Source organism: Ambystoma mexicanum, chromosome 14 (assembly GCF_040938575.1).
Source record: "Ambystoma mexicanum isolate Mex_15411 chromosome 14, UKY_AmexF1_1, whole genome shotgun sequence".
In the NCBI taxonomy this organism is placed as follows: domain Eukaryota; kingdom Metazoa; phylum Chordata; class Amphibia; order Caudata; family Ambystomatidae; genus Ambystoma; species Ambystoma mexicanum.
In genome coordinates this window covers 127,548,627-127,575,138 of record NC_090940.1, presented here as the reverse complement: position 1 = coordinate 127,575,138, position 26,512 = coordinate 127,548,627, and the positions used below count along the sequence as shown (strand labels likewise).

General features: G+C 46.4%; 1 protein-coding gene across 38 annotated transcripts in view; it reads right to left on the bottom strand.

Moving 5' to 3' along the window:
- The window catches only part of GPHN (gephyrin), a 2,801,546-nt gene that overhangs the window by 2,131,947 nt on the left and 643,087 nt on the right, over window positions 1–26,512 (bottom strand). For all 38 annotated transcript variants that reach the window (XM_069638674.1, XM_069638676.1, XM_069638677.1 and 35 more), the window contains exon 3: window positions 23,191–23,248. In XM_069638674.1, coding sequence (XP_069494775.1) covers window positions 23,191–23,248 — 58 coding nt within the window. The remainder of the gene's footprint in view (window positions 1–23,190; window positions 23,249–26,512) is intronic.

The following is a 26,512-nucleotide window of genomic DNA, read 5'->3' as shown; positions in this document are numbered from 1 at the left end:
ACTACTGAAGTTGTGCATCCACCAACAACCCAGATATACCATCACAGCTTCAATACTTTGTATTTTAAAGACAGACTTGGACCAGATTCAATTTAAGGCAATACAACACCTTAAAATCGGAAAGGCACACTTCCTCTCAATATCTCTTCAAAAGGGGCAGCCTCTTTGCTGCTCGCCAGTCTACAACCACGACAACTTCAGTACTTTATTTAAGCAGCAAGGTTTCCCTTCCCCAACTTTGCCTTCACCTCTTTATCAATGTCCACCACATAATTACACAGAACCATTGGTGCCACTCTCTTGGCTTCTGGGAATGCTTGCACACTTGTCTCTTTGGCAAGTTTGATCTTCTATGATCTTCTATTGGGCTTATAATAATTAACAGAACACTTTCTGGCATTGAGAAAGACTGCTTCACTCTCAATTGGGGAATACTCTTGGCTTGGGCAATGATCACGCTCTCTCCAACTGCAGATATAAAATTAAACACTGGACTTCTTTTAGGAACAATAATAGTTTGTTTCAATAAAGAGGTGAAGTTCACTCTTCACTGTGAAAACAAAACTAGGCACACGCGACCACTTCATCATGAAGTTTAAAGGCTTTAAGTGTTTAACAATGGTGTTTCACAGCGATCGTTCTGCTTAATGAGCGACATGCGACCAGTAATGTTAACTCTTCGTTAGGGAAACAAAATTAGGCACACTCAACCTCTCCTTCATGAACTTTAAATGCTTTAAGGATTTAACAATGGTGTTTCGGTAGCATTCTGCTTCTACGCGAGTAAAAGAAACATTTCCATTCACCGGAGAGTGCTACGTTCCATTGTTCCCTTGTTAGAACATGCATTGAACAACTTCAGCTCACTTCTGCTTTTACATGAGTGAAGAACACTGTTGCCGGCAGTGCTCGCACAAGGAATCAGAACACCAGGTTTGACTCAGTAGCTTCTGTAATCCTTGTTCTGCGGGTAGCTCTACTTCCACGACCTCAGCACAACTTCTACTGCTTCTGGCTTCACAGAGAGCCACACCCTTCCTCTGCTCAGGTGTCTCTGGTCCGGCCACTCGATCAAGGAGCCCTTCTGCTACTACTGCACTCACTCCAGTCACAGTTCCAGCTCCTTCCTATTGCCTGCAGACAAGGGGGTTGGGGGGTGGGCTTCTATGCCTCCTATGTTCCTTCAGATGTGGGCGGTTATGTTTAATTGCCTGACTACTACTGCAATATGCCTCTTCAGCACTCTTCCTCTGCCCAGTACTCATTGGATTATGGGACATTTAGTCCCCAACAACAAAGTGAATTCTTTTTGATGTTCGCTTGACTTTAAGGCTAGGTCTACTTCCCTTAAGGTCATTACAAATTAAACCTTTAGAATTTGGTGTTACAGGGGAAGACAATGTATTCAAGGCAACATTTCTAGATTTCTTTACATCATATCTTTGGGAGTGAGGGGTATGTTTATCCTGAAACACTTTAAAGGATCTTTCCATTGGTAAGGTTTTCTCTGATTTTCTGATACTTGTGTCCAGAAACCCAGATTTGATATGTGGGTCAGGGACATTATAATGACAATAAGCCATTATCTGTATTGGTAACCTGGAAATGTTTTCCTTGTCAACGGACAAATACTGTGTCTCATCCCACGGGATCTCCTCACCACCCTGGGCCTTCTCTCCTCCCAGATGATCCTCCCGCAGTACACCACGCCCATGGTCAGGATCAGGAAGCAGCTGCCTTTCCCTGGCCACCTGAAAGGCAACTTTAAGCAGGGTTTCAAGCAGGGATCTGCAGGATTCTTCACAGGATCACAGACTTACAATTGTTGTGTGTAATAGCCTAGTCCGCTCTCCTGCGAAGATAAGTTTTCACTTATCTTGTATTCACTTGTCATGCATTTATTAATGACTGGGGTATCTGCCCCATTGATTCTTTGTATTTCTTTTAGTGTAATAGTCCACAATACTTTTGTGACCCTCATTGGGTCCTTTCTGTGCTTCCCCGGACCTTCGGTCAATCCCCACCAGCCCATGTACCTTTGTTTTTGGTTTGCGTCACTGGGTGGCAGGATTCAGTCTGAGGCTCTGGTAGCTCTTGAACTTGCTCTCGGTTCGGTTGTTAGTCTGCAGCGTCCCATGTCCACCTCACAGTCTGCTCTCGCCTCTGCATTGCTGAGGACACAGTAAGATGCTCCTGCGTCTATTCGGTAAATGAGCTACGTAGCATACTCGCAGGCTACTTTAATTCTCTCTCCTTCCCCGACAAACAGCGTCTTGTCTCCATGTCGGTCTTGCATCTCCGTTGAGACTCATGGTATCAAAAGTATGATAGACACAAGGGCTGCACGTTTTCAAAACCTTTATTTGAATATTTGGATGGGTTTGGAAAACTCCTATCTAGCTCTATATCTAAGATGGGAGTAGCCTTGACGGAAATATACAAACATTTCGCCCTCATTTGTGCACCCGCCCAGTCACTGTGACATTGGGGGCGCACAAACTACTGACTCCCATTCCTGTGCCTAAGCAGAGCAGGGGTTGTGAGGGTGTCCCCCGCTCTCCTTGGGGGCAGTAACAGGAGTCGGGCGCTGTGGGGGACAAGAAAGTAAAAATAAATAAACACCCTACAGCGTCCGCTCCAACCCACGCAAGTGGGAGGAACTGACACTGCAGGGATAGCGGGGAGTCAGCAGCGCACACAGAAGTGTGCCGCCGTAAAGGTAAGTTTGGTGGGGAGGGGTAAGGTAGGGGTATGCGGCTGGGGGATGTGTGCAAACTGATCTATTTGGTCACTGCCCTGCGCCATAATTGGTGTCGACATTTCCATCTGCGCAGTTATGGACCATCAAATCAAAGAAAACACAGTCCTAGTCAGTCTTTAGTCAAATAAAAGTGGCCTATTCTATAAAAAAAAACTAATAAACTAATGCTTGCCCTTACTCTAAGATAATAAATGTGAAGAGGGAAATGTAGATGCACAAAATGCAAAATCAGTGTTCAAATTATGTCAGTGTGGCTGAGCAAAGTCTCTTTCCTCACATTTAACCTCACTGGGTAAGGTGGCCCACCTAGGCTGCATGACACACTCTGGCTCTACACACTCAAGATGCAGTTCAGATTGCAGATCAGGGACCACTTGGCCTTCCACGACAAAGTTCAATTCACCATTCAACACAGGCCTCCCTCGGCCAGGCTCAGAACTCTCAAATTACAGTTTGTGGGGTTCCCTTCCCCAAGTACAAATACAGTCTCAAATCAGCACAGGTCTCCCTCAGTCGGGCTTGGACCTTTCAACCACAATGGCAGGGGGCAGTCCGGGGGGGCTCCCTTCCCCAAGCTTTATTCACATAACAGGTCTCCCTTCGTCGGGCTCTGACCTTAGCCTAATGTCGAAGACCTTCGATTTGCAAGGATATTTCACAGACCTCTGCAGGACCACGTTGACTCAACTTCGTTACGCTTTGCTCTTCTACCCTAATGACTCTTGGGTCTCATAGTTTTATACACACAAAAGTTCAACAAAATCCTTTTTCATCTAGGTTTCCCTCTGCCGGGCTCGAACCGAGTAATGGAACGTGTTTCAAAACAACAGTTTTAAAATTCAGCATTACTTTGCTTTCTTTGCTGTTTTCTCGCACTGCAAGTCCCAGAATGCCGTTCCTCTTGTGCACTTCTCTTTTCTGGCTTTTTACATTTTGCTGTTTGCACAGAATGCAGTTCCTCTTTCTTTAAACGTATGTCTCCGTCTCCTGTTCCAGCCACACACACGCTTACTGGGTTCCTCTCTTCCTCTGGTCATGAGACTCACCGGGATAGCGTAGCGTGGTGGGCAACTCCTTGATTTCTGGGTTGAGGTCAGGGTCTCACCATCTGCCCCTCTAGCACCTGGGTTTCCCTTCACATGCCATGTGGAAACGAGTATTGCATTGCACACAGCCAGCAGGCTGCAGTCTGCCTTCTCTGGGCCTTGGGAGACACGGTTTCTCAGCTGCGCTGCAGTCTCACACAGGCAATGGGTCAGCGCTTCACCCCCCCTTGTTCTCCTTTGGACACTTTCCACATCTTCGTCTGCTCCTTCCTGCTTCTGGGCTCTCCAGGTCCTCTCTGCAGTTCCAGCTTGCTCAAAATGCTGCCTTTATACTCCCAGCCAGAGTTAAGTGAAGTCAGGTGTGTCTGGTTGTGCTTGTTTCCCTGACCCTGCCTGTTACAAGTGGGGAAAAAATGGAGACTGCCCATAGGAACTCATGGTACATTGGTGCCTATGGGTAATCTTTCCTCCTCTATGTTGTTTCTTCCTCGTCTCAGTACTTAGACAAGCAAGTGAGACATAGGGAGTGCAGGAGTTGTAGTGTCTTATAGGGATAATAGGTAAATCTGGTGTATTACTGTCAGGAAAAGAAGGATAGTGTTCTGCAAAGGCTGAGGGAGAGCAGGGCGATGGATATCGGGAAAGAGGAAGAGAATACTGCGACTCACCCATGGGCATCCTCTTTCTACTCCCCAAGGAGCCCCTACTCAGGTGATCCTTCACTTGTCCACCTCCAGGGTCTGGAACCAAAGGCGATGGCCGTGCCCTGGCCACCTGAGCCGAGGAACCAAGGGAAAAAAATGTGAGGATGCCCTCTGGTTTCTCACACCGTGTACTGCTTTCCAGCTGACATTGCTGCTGCCCCGGTCACCGCTACCCAGAGGGATCCTCCGAGGCTCTCAGCTGTGTTTATTTAAACTCACGCGTTGGGAAAGGGAGTTGTGCTCTGAACCAATCAGATTTGTTAAAGGACTAGACTGCTCACTTCGGTTTACACGAGTGATCTTCATCCTCACAGTCCTCTACCTCGTTTCTGATGTAATAAGTCAAAGCCAATACTGGTTAGCTCTTTACTCTGCTCGCATGTCTTGACTCCAGCTCTCCAGCTGTTCTCATTCTATTTGATCTCTCTGTTGCAACTGATACAGTCAACAATTGCATTCTCATAAAACAGCTCCACAATACCCTAGGTATCTCAGAGCGTGCACTGGACTGGCTAACCTCCTTCCTCAGTGACCGTCGGTGCCAGGTTATTCTGGGCTCTTTCTCGTCCCCCACTTCTATCTCCAACTGTGGACCTCACAAGCCTCCAACCTTCCTCCCTGGTTCTTTAACAACTATCTTGCCCCGCTTGCACACCTAATTTCCGCCTGCTCCCCAAACTTCCAGTGTTATGCAGATGACATACAAATTCTTCAAACTTCCCTCTTATCCTCTTCTTACTCCCTCCTACATTCCTGAAAGCCTATCTGCCATCCAGTCCTGGTGTACTTCCAATGATCTCTGTCTCAATGTCAGCACGACTGAGATCCTTCCTATTCAGACTCCTGCTACCTCTTTCTGCCCCTCACTCTGGCCATCCTCTATGGGCTCTCCCCCTCCTCCTTCATCTGAAGCCAGAAACCTTGGAGTCATCTTCGACTGCTCCCTTTTCTTCATCCCTCATATTCAGGACCTTGCCAAGAAGTCCCACTTTCAACTCCATCTTCTAAAAAAGAAATTATTCCTTTCCTTACTTTCCCCCAGAAGCTTAAAGTCCCAAGAGCTATGGTTCTCTCTCGGCTAGACTAATGCAATATCCTCTTCCTTAATCTACCCTCCTCCACTCTACGACCCCTACAGCTAATCCAGAATATGGCTGCAAGACTTATCCTTGGCCCCAAGGCAAGGGACCACATATCTCCAGCCCTAAGAACTCTCCACTGGCATATGTCATCACATGCTTGCACTTATTTACCTATGCACTTACAGCCGCTCACTCCCTAGCACTTCTCGCCTGAGACACCTAGCACTTACCCCCATACCCCACTCCCTCGTTCCTCTATCTGCACTTGTACATTCTGAATGCTCATAAGGGCTAGTCGGTCCGCCACTATCTTCCGTTGTTATATTTCTTTCTTTCCCATGTTCCCTCCCTGCTGCCCTGTGGGCGCTTTGAAACACAATTTACTTGATGTATAAGCACCTTACAAATGCACAATAAAATAAAAAAATAAAATGAACTAGTTGGATTGGTTTTACAATAAAACATATTGGTCCTATCAGGGCAGATGTGAGGGGAATTTAATTCCTAAAAAGGTGTTGGAGGACTTTCAACAGGGTTATACTGCCTCTCTTGAAGATGATCGTCCCGAATCCCATAAGGGGCTTCCCTTCCCAGGAGATCCTCCCTCGATGCACCACACACATGTGGATTTATTGTACTGTGGATGCACCGCCCAAGCCCCCTGGGAAAGGTCTCCCCCTAGAGGAGAAGGGACAACCTCCTCAGATTTTCCCTACTGGAGGTTGCTGCCTACGACAGACCGCGAAAGAAACGTGGAGAAGGCCAGATCCCACATATGAACATTTCATTGTGTTCCAAGAACGCCAACGACCCTCCCGGGTGAACGGCAGAATTAGGGAGGTGAGGTCAAGCCTTTGGTACTAACTTTGACTCGAAAATCAGAAAATGCAAAACAAGAAAGAAGTGCATACAGCCAGTGAGTTGGCATGTGACCCGAGCGACCGGTGTGTGTTAAAGTGAATGAAGTAGCAAAATCATATCACAAGTAAAGGCTGCACACGTGGGGGTGAGACACAAAGAAAGGCAGACCCGTGAATTAACTTTAAAGTGAAATACAGCTGCAAGATTAGTGATACTAAATAAGAGTGGTCCGGTGAAAAGAAGTAACCCATTCGAAAGTCTCTGTGAAAGGTGCATTGTTTAAAGCAAAAGATCGAGCAAACTGCAAGAGTGAAAGTAAATAGTGAACGTTGAGTCGGAGTGGTCTTGCGGTGGTCAATAAGAAAAAAAACACGACAATCGATTGAGGGAGACCCGAAGTGCATAAAGCTTGGGGAAGGGAGCCCCCTTGCAACTTTGTGTGAACTGTATCGTAAGAGGTCTCAGCCTGGCAGAGGGGTGGACCTACGAGAACTGTACAGTGAAAAGTCTAGGCCCGGCAGAGCGGGACCTTGTGAATGTTTTGGTTGGAACATTGTTCTGGAAGTTAGAGAAAACGAACTTTGAGCGTGGACGGCCAGGCGGGCCTCAATCCACGGCTGTGAACTGTATACCATGTTGGAAGCCGAGCTACAGTGTGTCATCCTGCCTACAAGGATCACCTTGCCCTGTGAAGCCTAATGTGGGGAGGAGAGCTGGTTCAGCCACATCATTTGAACACCAACTTTTCCTTTCACATACTTTTTCTCCTTTTTACACTTTTTTGTACAAGAAATATGGCAGGCATTAGGTTTTTGTAGGTATAGGCCATTTTGATTAGACAGACTCCACTAGGACTGTTTTATTTATCGTTTGATGGTCGAGACTACTCCCATCTTAGTTGAAGGGCAGAATAGGAATTTTCCCAACCCCAACATTTTCAATAAAGGTTTTACAAATTCAGACAATGGTTTAGGAAAAGAGTAGGGAGATAAATCTTCTGATTCAGTTGGAACTCAGAAGCAAACTTTAGCAAAAAAGATTAATGAGTTTTGATTATCACCTTGTCTTTGTAAAAAACGGTATAAATGCTCTGAAGCAGACAATGCCTGAAGCTGGCTAATTCTGCAGGCTAAAAAAATAACAACCCAAAACACAGTCTACCAAGTCACCAACTCATAGGTTCTGCCCAACTACATCAGATTGTCCAAATTAACTAGACCTTGCTGATTGGACTTCTGCCATATTCTGTATTACTCTGCACCTCTTCTTCGTCTCAGGTTCCTAGACAGAGTAAACACATGGGTAGTCGGTGTTCTCCCTCATCTCAGTGTAAGGTAAGGAATTGGTATTTTCTACCTTACAATAATACAAAGAGGGAGGGAGGGACTGGGTTGCCCTGAATAGGGCAAGAGAGCAAGGTAGTGGATAATGGGGTATTCATATACCACATTCTCCTCTGTAAAGTCGTCCCTCATCCCATAAGGTACTTCCCCACCCATGTGATCCTCCCAAGAACTTGTCATGGCACTGTGACGAATCTGAGCATATTGTCTCTTCTCTCCTAAGGGGGAGAGACCTTTTCCATGGATCAAGGGTGGTGCGTCCACAGCGCAAAAGTCCCCCTGGGTACACAGGGGGAGGATCACATGCGAGAGGAAGCTTTTTTATGGGATTAGGGACGACCTTTCCAAGAGAATACGGTATAATACCGCTTTACATCAAACCCCTCCTTATCAAAGTCCAACACTTCTTTCCTATCTTTAGATAGGGCCAACATTCTTTGTTGTACAATCAGTAAACCTAACATCTCAGATCTGACTAGAATAACAGGGGACCCTATTGGTTTTTTAACAGTACTGTGAAGAAGATAATGTGTAGGAGGATACTGATCGCAGGAGGATACTGATCATGCCAGAGAACTGGAGTAACGGTTCAGTCTTCTGCAAAATGTGATTGGTCGAGAACAACCCAACAAGGAGGTGCAGGAGTTCAAATCCCTGTCAGCTGAAATGGAGAGAGTGCTACCCTCCGAGGAGGAAAGTTGAGAGCTGCTGGGAGCCGACTAGCAGCTGCGAGAACTGCATTTGCAAGCCCGATAAAGGAAGAAGACGCCATGCATGGAAGACGGAGGTACGGCACGGGAAGTCCCGGAATAAGGGACGCTGTGAGAAAGTACCCGAGGCAAATTCCTGAGCATTCCATGAACCGGAGAGCTGCAGCACAGAGCAGACGGAGATGGAGAGGGCCTGGGACCCTAGAAGTACCCAAAGAAAGAGAAAGAGAATCACAGGCTTGGCAGGAGAGTGAACCAAGCCATGGTAACCACATACTGCGAGCCTGGGACCTGTACCATATAAGAAACCAATTTTGAAAGGCACAAGAGGGTCTGGAACCCAGAGGATTACTGACACATTTAAAAGGAGCGGATGTACTTGGCAGGAGAGTAAACCAATTTGTGGTGTTGCCGCATTGAGAGACTGGGACACGCACCCATATGAGGAATAAACATAATGGTCTGGGATCCTATGAGAAACCGAGACTGTCCAGAAGGAAGTGTATCTTTGCCAAGAGAATACATCGCGTTTTGTGATGCAGCTTTGCAAGACTGGGGCTCGCACCCATATCAAGGTCTGAGAGTAACCAGTTATAAACCAGGGGAAAGGAGCCAAACCCTGGTTACTGGGATGTTTGTTTTTCCTTTGAAGAGGAAAAACAATGTGGATTTTGGAGTCCTTGCACGTTAAGTCATTAGTTAATAGTGTTAAGGTCAGAAGTAGGGTTTTGGGACATGACAGTGACAGACTATTTATATTTGGACGTTCTAACAGTTTTCCTTAGTTTTCTTGGGAGGAAGGGAAACCCCTATTAGTTTAGGGATAGAAGAGGATTTTCTCCAAACCCTTTAGAACCAAAACAATAATACACTTGTGTTCGAGCCTTACTCTTGCACCCTTGCAGTACACACAATGATTTCACTCCAAAATGCCCCAATCATAATTTCACTTCTAGGTTTTGCCCCAGAGTTATTTTACTTCTAGGCTGTCAGACTGATTTTATTCTCAAGTTATAACTCACAAAATGTGTACACCTAGATGTGGCCCACAGTACTTTTTGCTCCCATTGTGGTTTTACTCCTAGAGTGTGCCCCACAGAGAATCCGCTCCATTATGTATCTGCTACCAGGTGGGCACCACGCAGTTTTGCCGCATGCAATTTTTGCCCTAAGTGCTCATCAAGAGCAACTGCCACCTGATTGGAGCGCCCACACCAGGACCTAAATGGTGCCTGCCCACCACTTCTTTCAGGATATGAGCCACAGAAGAAACGCCCCCCCATTTCTCTCCCTAAAAATCAAACGTGTATTTTTCAGAGGGTAGCTTCACAGGTAGCCCAGCAAAATGGTTAATGGATGAAAAGGCAGCAAAACACAAGCAGAATGAATGCTCAGAAAATCAATGAGTCCTCTTTCAAGACATCAATGAATCAACAGAGAAACCTCATCCTCAATGCCAACAATTCACCTACAAGACTTCTCACCTTGTACATCTCAGGATATCATCAGATGCTTGCAACCTCAGGAACAGGTGAGCCTACATCACAAACTAGCCACCCCACATATGGAAGGCACAATCAAAACAAGAATACACACTGTGAAAAACCAGATGGTGTCTCACGTGCTAATCCCCAGGGATTTTCCATCCAGGTGGCCAGCACACAGCCATCACTGTTGTATCCAGTTCCTAGGGTGGACCATTGCAGGAGGATCACCTGGGTGAGGGATCCTCGGGGAGTAGGATAGGGGCACCTGATGGCGAGACACAGTATCCCCCTTTCTTTATGACCTCTTCCCCATCCAACTATACAGGATTTACTGACTTCCCATCCTCCCTGCCTCTGCGCTTTTTCCCTCAAACACTGAGACGAGGAGGAGAGGGATTGGGAGGATGAAGATAACTGATGAAAAACATGCTCAGAGACAGAAGAATTACTCTTTCCTATAGACAGCAGACTGTCCCAGTAATGAGGCCAGGCAATTAAGCTTCCCTTTATAACTATGCACCCCTGAACTTAATTGCCTCTCACAGCAAGTATAAAAGGTGGAAACCAAAGGCACTTTTTGAGCGAGTTGGGGATGCTGGAAGGTGCCAGCAAGCAGGAGTAAGGCCTAGGCGAGCTGCAGGGACCCTGGGAGACCTGGAGGAGGGGAAAACTGCCCAAACACTGGTCCTGTTAATTTAGAGGAGACTGCAGTGTGGAGAGGGGAATGTACCTCCAGCAGGCAAGACCAGGGGCAGCTTGGTTGCCTGGCGGTATCCACAGCAGAGCTCCTCCCCCGGGCCAGGCAGGCAAACCAAGGTCTCTGATGGGCAGGAGATGAGACCCTGACCTCATTTGAAAATCCCCCTTTTAGCTCCTGCAGCTCCCAAAATCATGTAATGGCGTTTTGGGGAGCTGTGAAGTGGGAGCAAAATTATCACAGCGCATTCTGGGACTGGAAGTCCCAACAGTCACCCTTTTGAGAACCGTGAGTTTTGAGAGGAGGCTTCAGCCCGGCAGAGGGAAGTCTTCTTTGGGAACTTTAAAATGTTGAGGCGAGGGGTCCGAACCCGACGTAGGGAGACCCTAAAGGGGTGAGGAAAAGCACATGAGGAAGCAGCAGTTCAAAAATGGCGATTTAACACAAGGAGAAGGAGGCAAGACCGGAGAGGGTTGCATGGAGGGAAGTACCCTTGACCTCTAGAAACCGTTACTTTCACGAGCCTTGGAATGTGAGGAACCTAAAACCAGACACTGAAGCTGAACAACCTATGCTGTGCATCAAATTTATCCGGGCCGCTCCTGTGTCGATAACCCAGGCCGGGTACTGTCCTTGGCTCCTGCAAGAAAGCCGCGCCAGTAAAAGAAGCACAGCTGGTGAGTTGGAGAAACTGATACGAAATCAGCTTGTGTTTGAACAAAGGATGCAAGCAGCAACATTGTATGAAGAAATCCACAAAGGACAGTGTTTGAAGCGCGCGTGATGAGAGGCACGAACAAGTGGTAACTAAAGGAGTGAATGCACTTTGAGAAAGCCAACTAAAATACTGTGTACAGAGTAGTCCAGCGCCACGTGGGCGCTCATTCGAAGGTCTGTTAGGTATCCAATTGTATGGCAACTGCATTGTAAAAAGGGAACTTTATATCACGGGTCAAGCTAAACCCTGTGCACATTCGAAAGTCTTCAATAAGTATAAAGTGAACTGCAATTGGTCTGAGCCAGGCTAAGGGAGACTAATTGAATGTGAAGGGGGATCTGGGATGAACCGTGAGCCACCCGAAAAGGAATATTTTTGGTACCTTAATATAAAGGGATCTGAGCCTGGAAGAGGGGGATACACCGTAATAGGAAAGGGATCTGAGCCTGGCCGAGGGGGATCCAGGGAGAGACACCCAAATCACATAATTATAAGAAAATAACTCTCTGTTTTTGTTTAGTACGGGCCCTTTTAGTCGAGAGACTTTGATGAGGAAAGAGACTGGGGCGCAGAAGGGCCTGATGCTGGAATCGGAACTATATCTTTGTGTCGAGGAAGCAGTGTGTGTGCTTCCCTCGAGGGAAATGCCTTGCCCCATGCTGAAAACATGGGGAAAGGAGGCCAACGGTCCGAACATCCTGACTTATTTTGTGAACACTTCTTTCTTTTGCATGAACATCTCCCCTCACCTACACTATTTGTAAATTAGCAGTAAGGATTGGCAATAGGTTTTTTCATATAAGCCCTTTTATTTTGACAAGACTCCACTAGGACTCTATTATTATTATTTGATGGTTGTAGCTTGCTCCAATCTGTAGATTTAGGTTTAGATCAGTGTTTTTCACCCCCTTGTGAAAGTTCAATAAACACCCTTGAACTGTGGTCATTTGTGTCCGTCTTACTTCAATACCATGCTGTCCTTACAACACCGATCTTCAAGGATACTAATCAGCGCCTAAACTCCAACATTTAGCTGCAATGCAACAACTAACCAACAGACGAACATCCAGGAATCCACCACTCCTTGAATCAAACAAATCACTTCTTTCCTCACAAAAAAACACCCGGCTGTCTACCTTCTCAGGAGGCAAGAATGCAACCCCAATCCTAAAAAAAAAAACGCTCATCTTCTTTCAAGACAATTGCAGAACTTTTTAAATCAAAGAGCACCCCGACCAAAGCCAACAAACAACCCAGAAAAACTTGACGATACACGGGAACAATAAGGAATCTCGCCTTCCCCCAGAAGCTCAAGGTCTCCAGCACTCTGGTCCTCTCCAGCATAGACTACTGCAACAGCTTCTTTCTCAGTCTCCCTCTTTCCTCCCTTCGCCCCCTCCAACTAATCCAGAATAGGGCTGCAAGACTTAGTCCCTGGGCTTGAGGCCAAGGATATCTCTCCAGCCCTAAAATCTATCCACTGGCTCCCAGGGGCTGCAAGGATCAAATTCAAGACCCTCTGCATCATCCACAATGCTTTCCGGGGCCTGGGACCACGCTATCTCCAACTTTCCCTCAACAAATACTCCCCAGCTAGAGCCCTACGCTCTTATAATTCCAATTCTCTCACTGTCAAACGCTACTCCAAGCAGAAAGTAGGGGAGAAGGTCTCTCTTATCAGCTGGTGCCTCCCCTTGGAACAGCGTCCCTGCCCCCCTCAGACTTGAGACGGACCTCCTCAGGTTCTTGAAATTGCTCAAAACTCTGCTCTTCTATACCTCTCTCCCTCACCTGCTAATCACTCCACTCGTGCTGTGACCAGTGGCCTGTTCCTCATGAATCTTACTAGATCCCAGGCCCTCCTGTTCAATATTAGCATCCCTCCCCCACAATGCACTGCCCTACTGGCCTCTGCTGGGCAGTTCTACATACCACCATTGAGTCACCTATATTAGCCTGAGGGTCTCCTCCTTGGCTCCCCTTAGCACCGCCATCCCGGGTCCTCCTCCAGCACGTGTCCTCTCCTCTGCTCCCCCTCCCCTAGCTCCCCTTCCCCAGTACTTCTCTTTAATGAACATGCACAGCCGAATGCCACAAGGCCTAGTAGGACCTCGATTCTATAGTACTGTTTTTGCCATTCTATTATTTCTCTTGTTCCCTTCCCATTTAGCCTTGTGGTGCTTTGAAACCTATTTCTGCTGTATAAAGCGCCTTACAAATTCTCAATACAATAAATAAAATAAAATCAAAAAGGAACACCCTGGGCCCAGAGGCCTCCTGATCAATTCCTACTCCATAGCAAACCATTTGTGATGGCTCACAGGCCCCGGATGGGCAGATAGCCAGGGCACTACTACCTCTAGATGTGCGTGCCATGGTGTTTCAGCGGTTTAACAGGAACCACATCACTGATAGATCCTGGTGCAGCATTGCGTTATCACGCAACACGCCGCATGACATGCTTCTGACAGTGAGTCTCCAGTGATATGCAATATTAAAAGCAGGGGTTACAGGACGGTGTGACTTCTTAACCGTGGAGCGTTCCCTGAGTTTCGAGTAGTGCTTTTTCTGTGGATACTACTGCAACTTGCTGACCTCCCTAGATGTTGAGCATTTAGCACTGTTTGAGAGCAAAAGGGAAATCTGAAATGCAGATTTGACCGCTTTATCAGGTACACTTGACTTTTCCCAGTTTGTGACTCGCCTTATGAAAGGCTCACCTAGGGGACCGAACCCCATCAAGAGGTCAGAAGACCCCTCTCAACCTGTGGCAGAAGGCCTATCACAGGGCCAATCCAGCCCCAGAGGCAGGGTTTGGGAGTCGGGAGGACCCCATAATCTGTTCATTCTACCTGTGCCTTGATGAACCTGTTGAAAACCACTGACTCTTGCTCCATACATGTTAGACACAATGCTCACCAGTGTTGTTGTTCTTCCACAGGACTATACATACCACACTGTCTAGCGGTGGAGACCGGAATTGGCAGTGCAATGGGGAGAGAAGCGAAGCGGCTAAGGAACCCGCCGGCAATGCATATTTTCAAACTGAGCTGGACACAAACTCCAGAAATTACTTTGGTTTCAATAGGAGGCCATTTTCAGACACCAGCGGACCCGCAGTTGAAAAGAGGGTGGGGCTTAAGGCTTATTATGTGTGCTTTGGCGATTGTAACTTGACCCCTGGAGGAAAGCCAGCAGTTGGCGCATGGAACCAGCCGATGGGGGAGGCCAATGCCAAGGACAGGTGGAGGATAAAAAGAGGCAGTGTTACCAGGGCAGTGTGGGTTGATCGGGTGAGGTCGGTGGAGTTGAAAGAAGGCTAAGAGATCAGGCAGAGGAAGGATGGTGCAGCGGAGCATGAAGGAGAAATGTCAAGAGCGTGTGCAAGGGGAGGTATTGTTTACGTAGAAAAACCTTTGTGGTAGGGGTGTTTGAGAAGGGTGACCGAGTGAAAGGAAGGGGACTGTGGAGAAGGTGTGGATGGAGTGTAGTTCAGTGGGGAGGAGAGTGTAGTAGATTAGTGGGGAGGACAGCGTAATAGGATGGATAGTGTAAAGGGGAGGAGTGAGTATAGTAGAGAGTAGTGGCAGGAAAGAGCAGTAGATAATCAGACCTCATGCTGGAGGTAAGGAGTATAGCTAGAGAGAGGGATAGGAACATCGAAGGGACTGAAGAGGGAGTTTTCGGGAGAGGGGCAGAAATGGTGGGTGGAATAGTAGGGAGGAATGTAGTAGGGAAAAGATCAGAAGCAAGGAAAAGGAGATCGAGAAGCTCAGGGAAGCTATACATGGGTGTGAAAGGAAAGGGCAAGTGAAGTCTGGGTATTTGGAAGCCACTTAACCCCGTTGAAACAACCAATGTGATTATTGTGGGACACCTGTATAGGATCCACCTAAGAATTCCCAGAGGGTGAAAGAGAGAAGGCATTCGCCATTAGGGCATCACAACCAGCCAGGCAGGATTTTAGATAGGCGTTACCGATTTCTAGTGACAATCTTGTGGTTTAGGGACACCTGGGATAGGGAAGGAAAAGCCCATTGGATAAGAGATAGAGGGATGGCAGCAAGTGCTCTTGCAGAAATTTCAATAATAACCCTTGCGCCCTCTCTGTGAGTTGGTGTGTTCATGAGGCCCTCTGTGACAAAAGTAAGTTTGCATTGGCTGTTCTTCCTTGAAGGAAACATATTGGGTTATTATCCATTACTGTCGTGTGATACCTCATGTACTGTCTGTGATTGTGCCATCATTCTGGATGATGCCCACTGCAAACAGTTCCTTGTTTGGCACATTGCTTTTAGTTGTGTTGCTTTCCTGGGGAACAAGATCGTTTTTATCTGTCTAGTCTATCACTCCTTTCTTTGCTGTATTCCTTGGAATAGTTGAATTGTAGTTTCCTTGATCATACCTTTAGCTCCCTAACTTGTTCTGTCCAGGTCATTTCCCTCTGGACTGCATTTCTTGTAGCTTTCTATGGCAACCTGTGGGTGGGCAGTTCTATGTATGAAATGAGCCCCGTTCGAGGGACAGAACATGTCCACCTCTGGTTCACCAGATTTAGAGAGAGTTCTCTCTCGGTACTGCGTCTTCGTCAGATGGAAAGGGAAGGGTGATTGCTTAATTGCGATTGGCTTTTCCTTGTGCCCATATTTTTGTTGTGCCTTGCTGCTTAGAGCCTGAGTGGGAATTGTGCAAAACAATCAGTGAGAAGTAGCTTGGGTCTATAGGGCCAGCAGGCACGGCACCGACGTCTGGGCATACCCGTCCCACTCGGGGAGACAATACAAAACAGATGTGATGGCTGGGAGGTTTAGAATTTATCTTTAACCTCTAGCAATTGCTCTGGGCAACCCTCCAGGCCAATCGTTCTTCGCCTGCCAAGCCATTACAGAAAGGGGAAAGACCATAAGGAGTGGGAGTTGTGCAACATCCCTCTGGCCTTCTCACCAGTCTTGGCGTCAACTAAAATGTACATTTTTACTGTGATGCTCTATCAGGGAGAAAGCCTTACCACCACTTTGGGACTTGATCTGATGCGTCACTAGCTCACAAGAGTACTCAACGTTCCGTAGACTTCTACATCCTGCTCAGAGAAGGCCAAACGGGGCAACAGAAATGAGGCTTACTGAGGATTACTCAGTGGTTATACACATGGCAATCCCTTCAGGATACAAAATTAAACTTTCCCCCCTCACCCATCCGCACTGAGATTCTCATTTGCAGACCCCCCTTCATACAGCCCCTCATTCCTGGACAACTTGGTGGATGCATTTTCTAATTTTTAGGTAGTCTGTAACACATCTCCATAGTGATCGATTTCAATCTATCTGGAAAAAAGGACAACCCAGCCAGAATATCTCTTTGTGCAAACCTGGGTCCTTTATGCCTAAAACAATTAGTGAAATGACACAAACCCTGGGTAAAGGTTTTTGCAAACATAATATCACCACTATTGATGTCCTGGAATGCCCACCCCATCATCCAGCTCACCATTTTCACCCAAGCTGAAGCTCCAGCAAAAAGCATAAACATTGTTGAGGCTTTGGCAGGGCATCCATTTTGACATGCTGCTAGACAAACACCAAACCTTCAAACCCTGAACATCCCACAATAACCAGATTGAAACAGCAGAAGGACTCCACATTCATTTATGGACATCATTCCAAACACCGGGGCCACTTGGCCCAAAGAATTCTTTTAAATGTTCACAAAAGAAGAAAGGTGCCAAACGGCTCACCCCAAAACTCAACCAGCTTAAGAACGAAACAGGAGGCTTTTGCGAACATTGGGAGAAAGCTACCATTAACCGAAGAAATGATGTGCTATAGACAGAGCTGAAACGACAATAGTAAAGAAAGCTCACTGCACCCAATGTAAAGTTTTCACAACATGGCTAGAAGGGGATATTCAAAATGATCAAAGAATTTCAAAACATTTCAGTATCAAATCACAGTCTCGGGAGGATAGCTCAGCGGCAACGTGCTCGCCTTGGAAGCAAGACGACACGGAGCAACATAGGTTTGATCCCCGGGTCCGCACTTAGAAACCTTTGGGTATTAAGCGCGTTATAAATAACCAATCAATCAATCAATCTCCAGCCCCCCTCCCAGTAAATCTGCGACGCCATTTTAGCACATTTCATTGTGAAAACTGGACAGATCCAGGACCACCTAGACAAGAAAGGTCCAACAACACTCAAGTCAACTATGAAGTAGCAACACCAATAAACAGACGACGAACAGTAGCACGGGGAGTCTTCTGCCACTTCTCAATGCAAGAATTCATAACCACAGTAAACAGCAGAAATGGAGAACAAGACTAATAACCCCACTGATGGACCAACAGACTGAAACAAAGGGTTCAGTCTAGCACTACAATTCCATAACTGCAGTCTTCATTCATCCCAAACACCAGCTTCTCCTCAACTAACAGTCTCACCTCTCAATCTCCTATCACCAGCTCATAGACCACCTTGCAAACAGCTAACTCATGCCTTCCAATATCACATTACCCTCAAAGAAGTGAGCTCGAAGCTCATATCTTTAGCTTCATCACACTCTTTCCATCAAGCCAATGGTAATTCATGCTTTGCAGCATTGCCATTTATCATTTCTTGGATGAAACGTTACCTATAGTGGCACTACCAAACTATGGCATCATTTGGCCATCTTCTCAGTTTGGACACCTGTTTCTCTAGCAAAAGCAAATGAGATCTTCCAAATGCCTTTTGACAAGAGAGTTGGAAAAAGGAAACCGTTGTGTTGTAATTCGGGTAAGCTCCCAACGCTGCAGGATATCTTTTACAGGACTCCACCAGAATGTCTGATATGGCTAGATCGAAGCCAAAAGAATTACTTATTTTTACTGAAATGTTAGGTGATTAACTTGGTGACAGAGCCCAGTGTCAAAAACACAATCATTTGCTCCATTAGTGAGATGTAGTTGAAGAGCTTTCTGTCCGCCTGCATGTCTTGATTGCAATTAGTCAGATTTAGACAAACCCAATGCAATCAGAATGCCCTGGTTAAGCAGCATATTGCCAAGCTCCGTATTCGAGTGGAGGGATGCCCGCCCTACTGGCTCAAAAGAGCGGGCTCCTCTGCGGCCAGAGAGGAAGACATAGGCTGTCTACATCGTCTAAGATTAACAGAATCTGGCCGACTAAAAAGGGGCTATTACAATTAGCATAAGGTCTGTGACTCATGCTAGACTTTGCAAGAACTTCCCAAAATAAAGAAGCCGGGGGAATCCATGAACGGCAATATTATCAGAAGGAATCGGAAGAGCATCTCCTAGTCAGTGAGCCAAAGACCTTGCCACGAGAAAAAACTCAGACACTAGTCGTTCTTTGCCACTGCAAATAAATCCACCTGTGACAAGGTTTAATGAACAAGGAGGGGTTCAGCCACTGCGGGGTGAAGCTCTGAATCTTGGCTGGGATGCCCTGATATGCTGCCTCATTCAACAGACCGGATCAATGGGCCATAAGGAGAGCGTGAGCAATAGCCAAAGTCTAAAGCTTGATGTCTAGAAGGTGCAGAGGAAGGGTGGGGCACTCTGGGCTCCATGCCTACATAAAACACTGCTGTAGCGTTGCCCCTAGAGATCAACAACCAGGATACCTGAACTAAAGGAACAAAAGCCCTTCAAGCCAAATAAATTGCATTGAGAAGCAACACATTTATGTGACAGGTCTGACTGCACTTCCTCAGATATAAATGTCGTGGATCTCGTAGCTGCCCATGCTGGTTCTCCTGTCGCTCACAGAGGAATCCACTAACAGAAACTAAGGGGGAAGCCTTTTGGAACTGAACCCACTATGATAAGCGATATGCTTGCAGCGAATAACCTCCTGGATGCTCTGAGGAATAGGTAAGTGAAAGACTGATGCCGAGGAGCCTGGCTCCAGCATGCTGCTGCTAAGTGACACTAGGCTTGGCATATCATCAGCCTGGCAAACTGAATTGTAAGAATACATGAGGCAATGGGGCCCAAGAGCATCTGGAACCAGAGGCTTCGGACAGGCCTAGATATGCGATTGCCACTGCCATGGCATCATTGTGATCTGGGTAGGAAAAACCTTGCCCAGCCTGGTGTCCCAAATGAAATTAATGGTCAGATTAGAAGAAGGTGAAAGCAATGAATGTGTACTCGCCATAAGGCTAAGAAGAAAAGCAGGATTAGCATAGTGCAGTGATCCATGGACCCTTCAACCAGCGATGCAGTGCCTGCAAACTAGCCATACATGTCAGTCTTAAATGGGACACCACTGTTGACATCACTTAAGTAACAACCCTATTCTGGTGGATCCTTTGCTGGAGCCATCACCCCCTTACACCTCTCCCTGTGCCTCTTTCAAATCCAGCTCTATATAATTTCACAGAACCATCACTTCTGGTTCCAGGCCAGGGTTCTGACACAAGTGTTGTGAAGGACGACATGCCATTGTCTGCCCCACGCATCCACAAAAGACCTTTAGAAGAAATTGAGATTCTGCGCCTATTGGGGCTTTATCTCCTGTAGTATAGGTAGTTTTTTAGCTCCAGTTTCCGTGGAGAGATGTGCAGAAACATCAGGGACTCAGGCCCAAAGGATGTGCTTCAGGAGGCCAAAGGAATTAGGGAAAAGGCATATTCAACAGTGCCTGCTAGCAAAAAGAGGCACAGGCCATTTCCTCAGGTGCAGAAGGACCAACAAGATTTGTCAGGCTCCTCAGTGCCTGCCATGCTGGTATGAGTCCTTGGATGGGGCGTGTTGAGAGTCTCCCCAGTAGAGTGTTGATCAGCTGCCTTAGGACCCCGGGGGACCCTCCCTGAGCAGGACATGTAAGAAAACATATCCCCAGCTGTGGAAAAAGAAGGCGACTTACCCGACTTGGTCTTCGTTAACTCATTGAGTGAAAGGAATGTGGGCGATGGAGGCTGCTCGAAGGGTTCCTCGCCGCTCCGAGGTAGCTTAGTGAGGGACTTATGAGAAAAGGCATCATAAACCACACAACTCCCACAAGTGGTTTGGGCCCAAGCACACAAAGCAGAACACATGCGAGTCAACCGTGCAAACTGCAGGACGCAAAAGCTGCAAAATGATACGCTTGAAATAGCAGAGAGAGGAAGACAGCCGAAAACTGCTGGGAAAAAGGTAAGAGAAACCGATAACCATAGAACAACTTCAAGCGGTGACTAAAGCATCCATCAAATCAGATAAAAGGACTAGAGGCTGAAGACCGAGTGTGGAGTCAGCGGGGGAGAATACAGTGCATGCACTGTGTAACTAGCTCGGAGTCCCATACCCGAAGGTCGTAACATCCAATGTGTGTGCATGGAGGCAAAGGAAAAGGGGAGTAGCCCCAGTCAATATACTTTCCATTTATGAAATGGAAAAAAATACAACTCTCAAAGCTGGGTTACTATTGGAAACATTGGTCAAATAATAATCCGAAACAGTTCTAGAAAGCACTGGGGTGACGGCGCACAATGGAAATCAGATTCCTAGAAGATGTACATAAACCTTAAAGTCAGGGGTACAATTCTGGAGAACAACTTTTACCTACTTTTTTAAATCGTGGCATCCAAGATACGAACACCACCTTTTACACGATACATTAAACGGTGTACCCGCTTCACTCCCAGCTCAAACTCACATGAACTACGCATTAGACCCACACTGGGAGAGTCTGCGAACACCCTCTGCCCCATGTGACTACACGGACAGCCATTATTGCTCCAGTAAATTGAATGAATCCACTTCACGCGGACGCCACGCTGTTCAATGTGTATATCTGGGAGGGCCTCTGCTTTGAGTGCATGATACAGTGGTTTATTAGTGTTAATAGTAGCCCAAGTAAAAGGCAAAGCTACATATGTTAAGAATGATGGCTCTACCATGAGAATGCTGGGGGCATGCTCATGTCTTACTCCACTCTAGAGGCAGGAACACCGACTCCATAGTATCTCTGGAACAACACTCTCCGGGGTCCACCGATGCCCACCTCTGTGGCAATTTCTAAGCATGCACCGCTGCTTCCCCCGCCCCCCCAACTGTGGACCCTAACTGTGGGCGTCCCTCAGCACACAGCTCTTCACAGCCTCCCTTTGCATCAGCTACCACCGGGATACTGCCCGCTGATTCCGTCATAGCACCGCGATCCGCAAACGCCACCCGGATCTTCCGCTCATTCTCGGACTTAGCCCTTGTGCTCTGGGCCAAAGGGTCAGTCTGCTTACTTGCCATTTGCAGAATCATCAACTCCTCTTAGTCAAATGATTCTACAAATGTGTATGTTCTCATGGCCGATCTATGGGATTCGAAATAAACCCAGATTTGATTTGATTAACTCAACCAAAAATGAATGTATATTTCTATAGCCACCGTTCCTATCGAACGACTGCTGCTTCAACGTGGAAAGAACAACGATAACGTTCATCCATTTTTTTTTTTTTAAAGGGAGGTTCCACCCCCCTCAACCTCCTTTCAACCACATCCTTTTAACTCCTGACCCCCCCACCCGCCAATAAAAAAAATAAAAAATCGATGAAATGTTTCGCTATTCTTTCCACGTTTAAAACCCTGGCGTTAGAAAGCCTGGTGATAATAGAAGGTCGTACCCCTAGAATGTTACCCAACAGTATTTCATCAATGTTGATGTCCACTTGTATAGCCAAGCACTATTGTCCATGTGTTCTACCGCCACCACTATTGGTTTAGACTTATTCAACAGCTTTGCTTTCAGCCCGACCTCTTATTGCATTTGTCGGAAGCATAGAGAATACTCTAGAACTGGACAAAGTACTAATGCAGTTGCTTCCTCGTCAGCCTCCTACTTTACTCCCTCCCCTTTGAGAATGTGCCCAACTTTGCCAACCGCACTCTTGAATACCCTAACACTTCCCTAACACCACACACCAGCTGCCTTCTGGTGCACAACAAAGTCAGGTTCTGTCTGGGCCTTGAACCTCTCATCTCCCCTCTCCTTCAAGCGTCCCCCCGCCCCTGCTATAGTTCTAATTTCCCCCATCCCTTCACAAAACCAACTACTACCCACGCCAGACCGTGAAGCCACATGTTTCAGGTATGTGTCTATTTGGCAGCCATTGACTGCAAGTCGCTCACCAATGGACCTCAAGTCAACGAACTGACTGCATGAGAGCGCAATCACCACATCCTCCATAGCCAAGATCTGCAACAAGGCCTTATACAAAATGACTTGGATGACTGACATCAACAGAGCCATCATTTGCTTGCACGACTCCATGACTCATCTGCACCTTTGTGTAGTGTCTCGCCCACATTTCCTTAAATCCCCAACCACATCTTCATGATTTCAGCAACAAAACAACTTCACACGCATCTCCAACAGCACATTAACAAAAGAGACACAGACGTATGTGTGTGTTTTGTCTAGGTAGTACCTGCAATAGGCAAAATCGTTTGGTCGAGCCCGCTCAGAGAGGCATGAATGTAGAAAAAGTTGAAAACTTCAAAATAAACATTCATAATGTAGTAGAACACTTTTTTTTAAAAACCAGGCTTCTCAACATATACTTGGGACACAAAATTGGCACTCGCCAGTAACCATTGGCTGGTGATATTGGACTATTGGCGGGTAAGAAATGGGGTGCTGCGTATATGTATAGAATTGAAGTGGAGAGTGACTTTTATGCCCCCTCATTATACTTCTTGAATTGCTCCATTGGGTTGCCTCTTATTTGCTGGAGATGGATTACTGCATTAGAGCTACAGGTGTTGGTTGGCAAAGTGCGCGACGCAAGGCTTTCAATACCGTACCTTGATATCGTCTATTTCGTCCGGCACGATCTTGTAGGCAGATATGGTCCCGCCCAACCTGAAATTTGAGAAAAAAAAACATTTAATCAAAAATGAATGATTCAGTGTTAAAAATCTCTAGCATACAAATTTGAATTAACACATCTACTTTTTAAAAACATATCTAGCAATACTATCCTCTAGCAGGGAACGTATCAGCTTTTAGAGCCATTAGGTAAAGCTAGACGACTAACAGGAAACCTTGAAATCAGAGGGCTACCACTCGATCTGTCATGCCCCCAATGCCAAGCTGACGCTTTCTCAAGCATCAAGGGAGGAAACCCATTAGAACATGGCCACCGAGGCCGGAACAACTAAAACAAACAAAACACGTTCTATTCATGCGACGCTCGCCAAACTAAAGACGCCTGGGCAGCAAATGACTTCCTAAACAAATAGCGCTTAGATACATTTCCGATGCATGATTTTGGTCCTTGGAACCACGCAACCTTTGTTGTGCGATAGTGAGCAGGGACTACCTGGCCCGATGTAATCAAACATGTTTATATGTGCTTCATTGTTAGGCAAAGTTTGTATGCAGTACTCTCTGGGAACACTACACACAACTATGACTACAGGTGTAGGCAAACCAACCTTTGGTACAAGTCTGTACTACACAGTTTTGGTAGCATGTTGAGCAGCCAGGCTCATCTCAAGAGTGGAAATGTGAGCTGTAGTGAAGTTACACAAAGATTCACATTTACAGGTATTCAAATAGACTTACTCTCAAGGTTTCTTCTATAACAATTAATAATTTATTTATCAGTTCAATTATAAAACACTCATTAGGAGGAGGCAATCATATCTTAACACAAATATCCTTCAATACTGTACACTCTTTAAAAAGTAAGTAACAGGCAAATGTTATCAGAACATGAAAGACTACAATTATTCTTAGACAGTGCAAATACTTTGAGTTCACCAGAAGAGTCACTTCAATTCAATAGGCTAGGCCAAAGTCAATGGGCTAAAATCTTGGATAGGATAAAGCAGTTCTGGTAGTTAAATCGAAAGGTCTCTGCGCAAGTTCTTAGAAGTAGTTTGTAAAAAGGAAGAATCTTATGTTGGGTCAGGAGCTGATTAGGTCTGTGAGTTGCAAAGATTTCAAGCACTTTCGCAGTGAGAGGCAAGTTCTATCCGTCTTGTTGTATAGTACCTTACAATGAAGAAAAAGATGCAGCCGAGGACTTCTGTTCCTGGCAGTTCCTGCAGATATCGCTGTTTCTGGGTCTCAGTTGTGGGGACAAGAGGGAGGACGTCGGGGGACTCCTACACTGCACTGTGACTGGTCAAAGCTGGCAAATGGCAAACTTCAATTTCAGTGGCTGTTTCGCGTTTCAGCTACCGCACTGGTAACAACGCTGGTCCTGGCTGTCAAGGTGGACTGTCTTTGCTTCATAGGTCCCACACTCAGCTGAGGGGGGTCAGGCTTGGTCAGTCCGTCGTTGTGGGAGTCCGGAGGATCTTCCAAACGCTTTTTTCCAGCTTACAAGTAACACACACAATCTGGTGTCCCTCTCCCTGGCTCTACGGTTTCCTGCAGCATTCTGAGGAAATACAAACAGCTCCGAGATAGGTGTCCAGGTGGCTTACTTGGGAGTTGATTGGTCCTACCAACTCAAAGGGGGAAGTCGTCCTTAGGAGGGCTTCTATGTCGATGCGAACGTGGCAATTCGGTCCTGCAGCAGGGCTTAACCAGGCAAACCAACAGTCCAGGAGTTGCAGCAGCCGTCCTCTTCAAGCTCTTCTTCGGTTCCTTCGTTCCAGTGGTCAACTCTGCCTTCCAAGCAAAGAGACTCGCCTTTTATTCAGTTCTCTCCCATTCATTCCAACCTAGCTGCCACTCACCCAGCAGGGTGGCTGTCCTTCCCGGACAGTCAGCCAGCCAATCATCACAGAGTGCATTTGGGTCTCCTAGGAGACTAAGCACAGGGAGTTTCGGGCACCTCTCTCCCTGCCTGCCCACCCCAAACACTCGGGCGCCAGAGGCAGTCTTCACTCCTGAAGCCCGCCAAAGGCGAAAGAACAAAGAGACCAAACCTGTTTTGGCGCACAGAGAAAAACTGTAAAAGGACCTTTACACAAAGAAATGGCGAAAAAAGAAGACCGGGACCTGTTTTTAGCAACGATGGCTGGCTCCCGCGATTTAACGTTACAGGGGCTACGAATAGTCCGCGGTCGGGAAAAATCCTGGTAGTTCATTGTAAAAGCACTGCCACCAGCCATTCTGAAAGGAAAGGGTAACATTTCACTGTTACATGAGTAACTAGACATAGGGGATATTAAGTAACCCCTCCAGCACTCTATTGTAAGATAAGGTGTGCTGGATATAGACATTTTCAGGGCTACGTGAAGTCAATTTCATTCCACTGTTCTGGGAAACAGTAGTTGATCCCAGAGAAGGTATTTAAACCTTGGGAAATCTGAAAGACTTCCCTATGTCACCGCACTGAAGGTGCTTTGTGACAATTGTAAAAGATGATGCCTATGGAGTTGGTTAGACTCCATAATCAAAGAAAACACAAGGGTAAAACACATATCAAAATACATGAGAGAGTGGGGAAAAAGGGTCACACTATCCAGGTAAAAAAGTCAAGTCCTCAAAATCCATCAAAGTTGCTGGGGGTCTCAAAAGTGAAGGGAATTAACACATTTTTGAGAATTCTCCTTAACACATCTGCAATGGCCTGAGCAATCAAGCCATGTATGTGTATATATTAGATATACTGAGGGTACATGCAGGAAACAATAGTGACCCCGAAAGTAAACCACAAAACACTTTTGTGTTTGTGCCTATGAAGAACCATGGGGAAACCCGATATCTTCCACTAGCATAGTGTCACGTTTTCACAGGGTTTTTTCTGTGGTCAAGAAGTACACCAAGACCAATCGTTAGATTTCAATATTTATATTTTGGGATTTGTTTCAAGAAGGGTCAAATTAAACTTACAGGGGATCCACCCTAAAAACAGAACAGTTATTTTTCTTTTATATGGAATCGTATTCCTTTCCCCTCTGCCTCTGGATTGAACGTCGTAGTTTGTGCAATTCGTGGGGTGGTGGGTAATTCGTCATCAGCCCTCCTGGCATTGGCAGATTTATCGTGACCAAACCCTTCTTTAGTGTTTATTTTACTTATTTATTGTGCATTTGTAAGGGGCTTATGCATCAAATAAATTGTGTTTCCAAGCGTCCACAGGGCAACGGGGAGGGAACATGGGAATGAAGGCAAATACGATAACATGAAGAAAGAGAGAGGTGTTCCTACTAGGCCTTGTGAGCA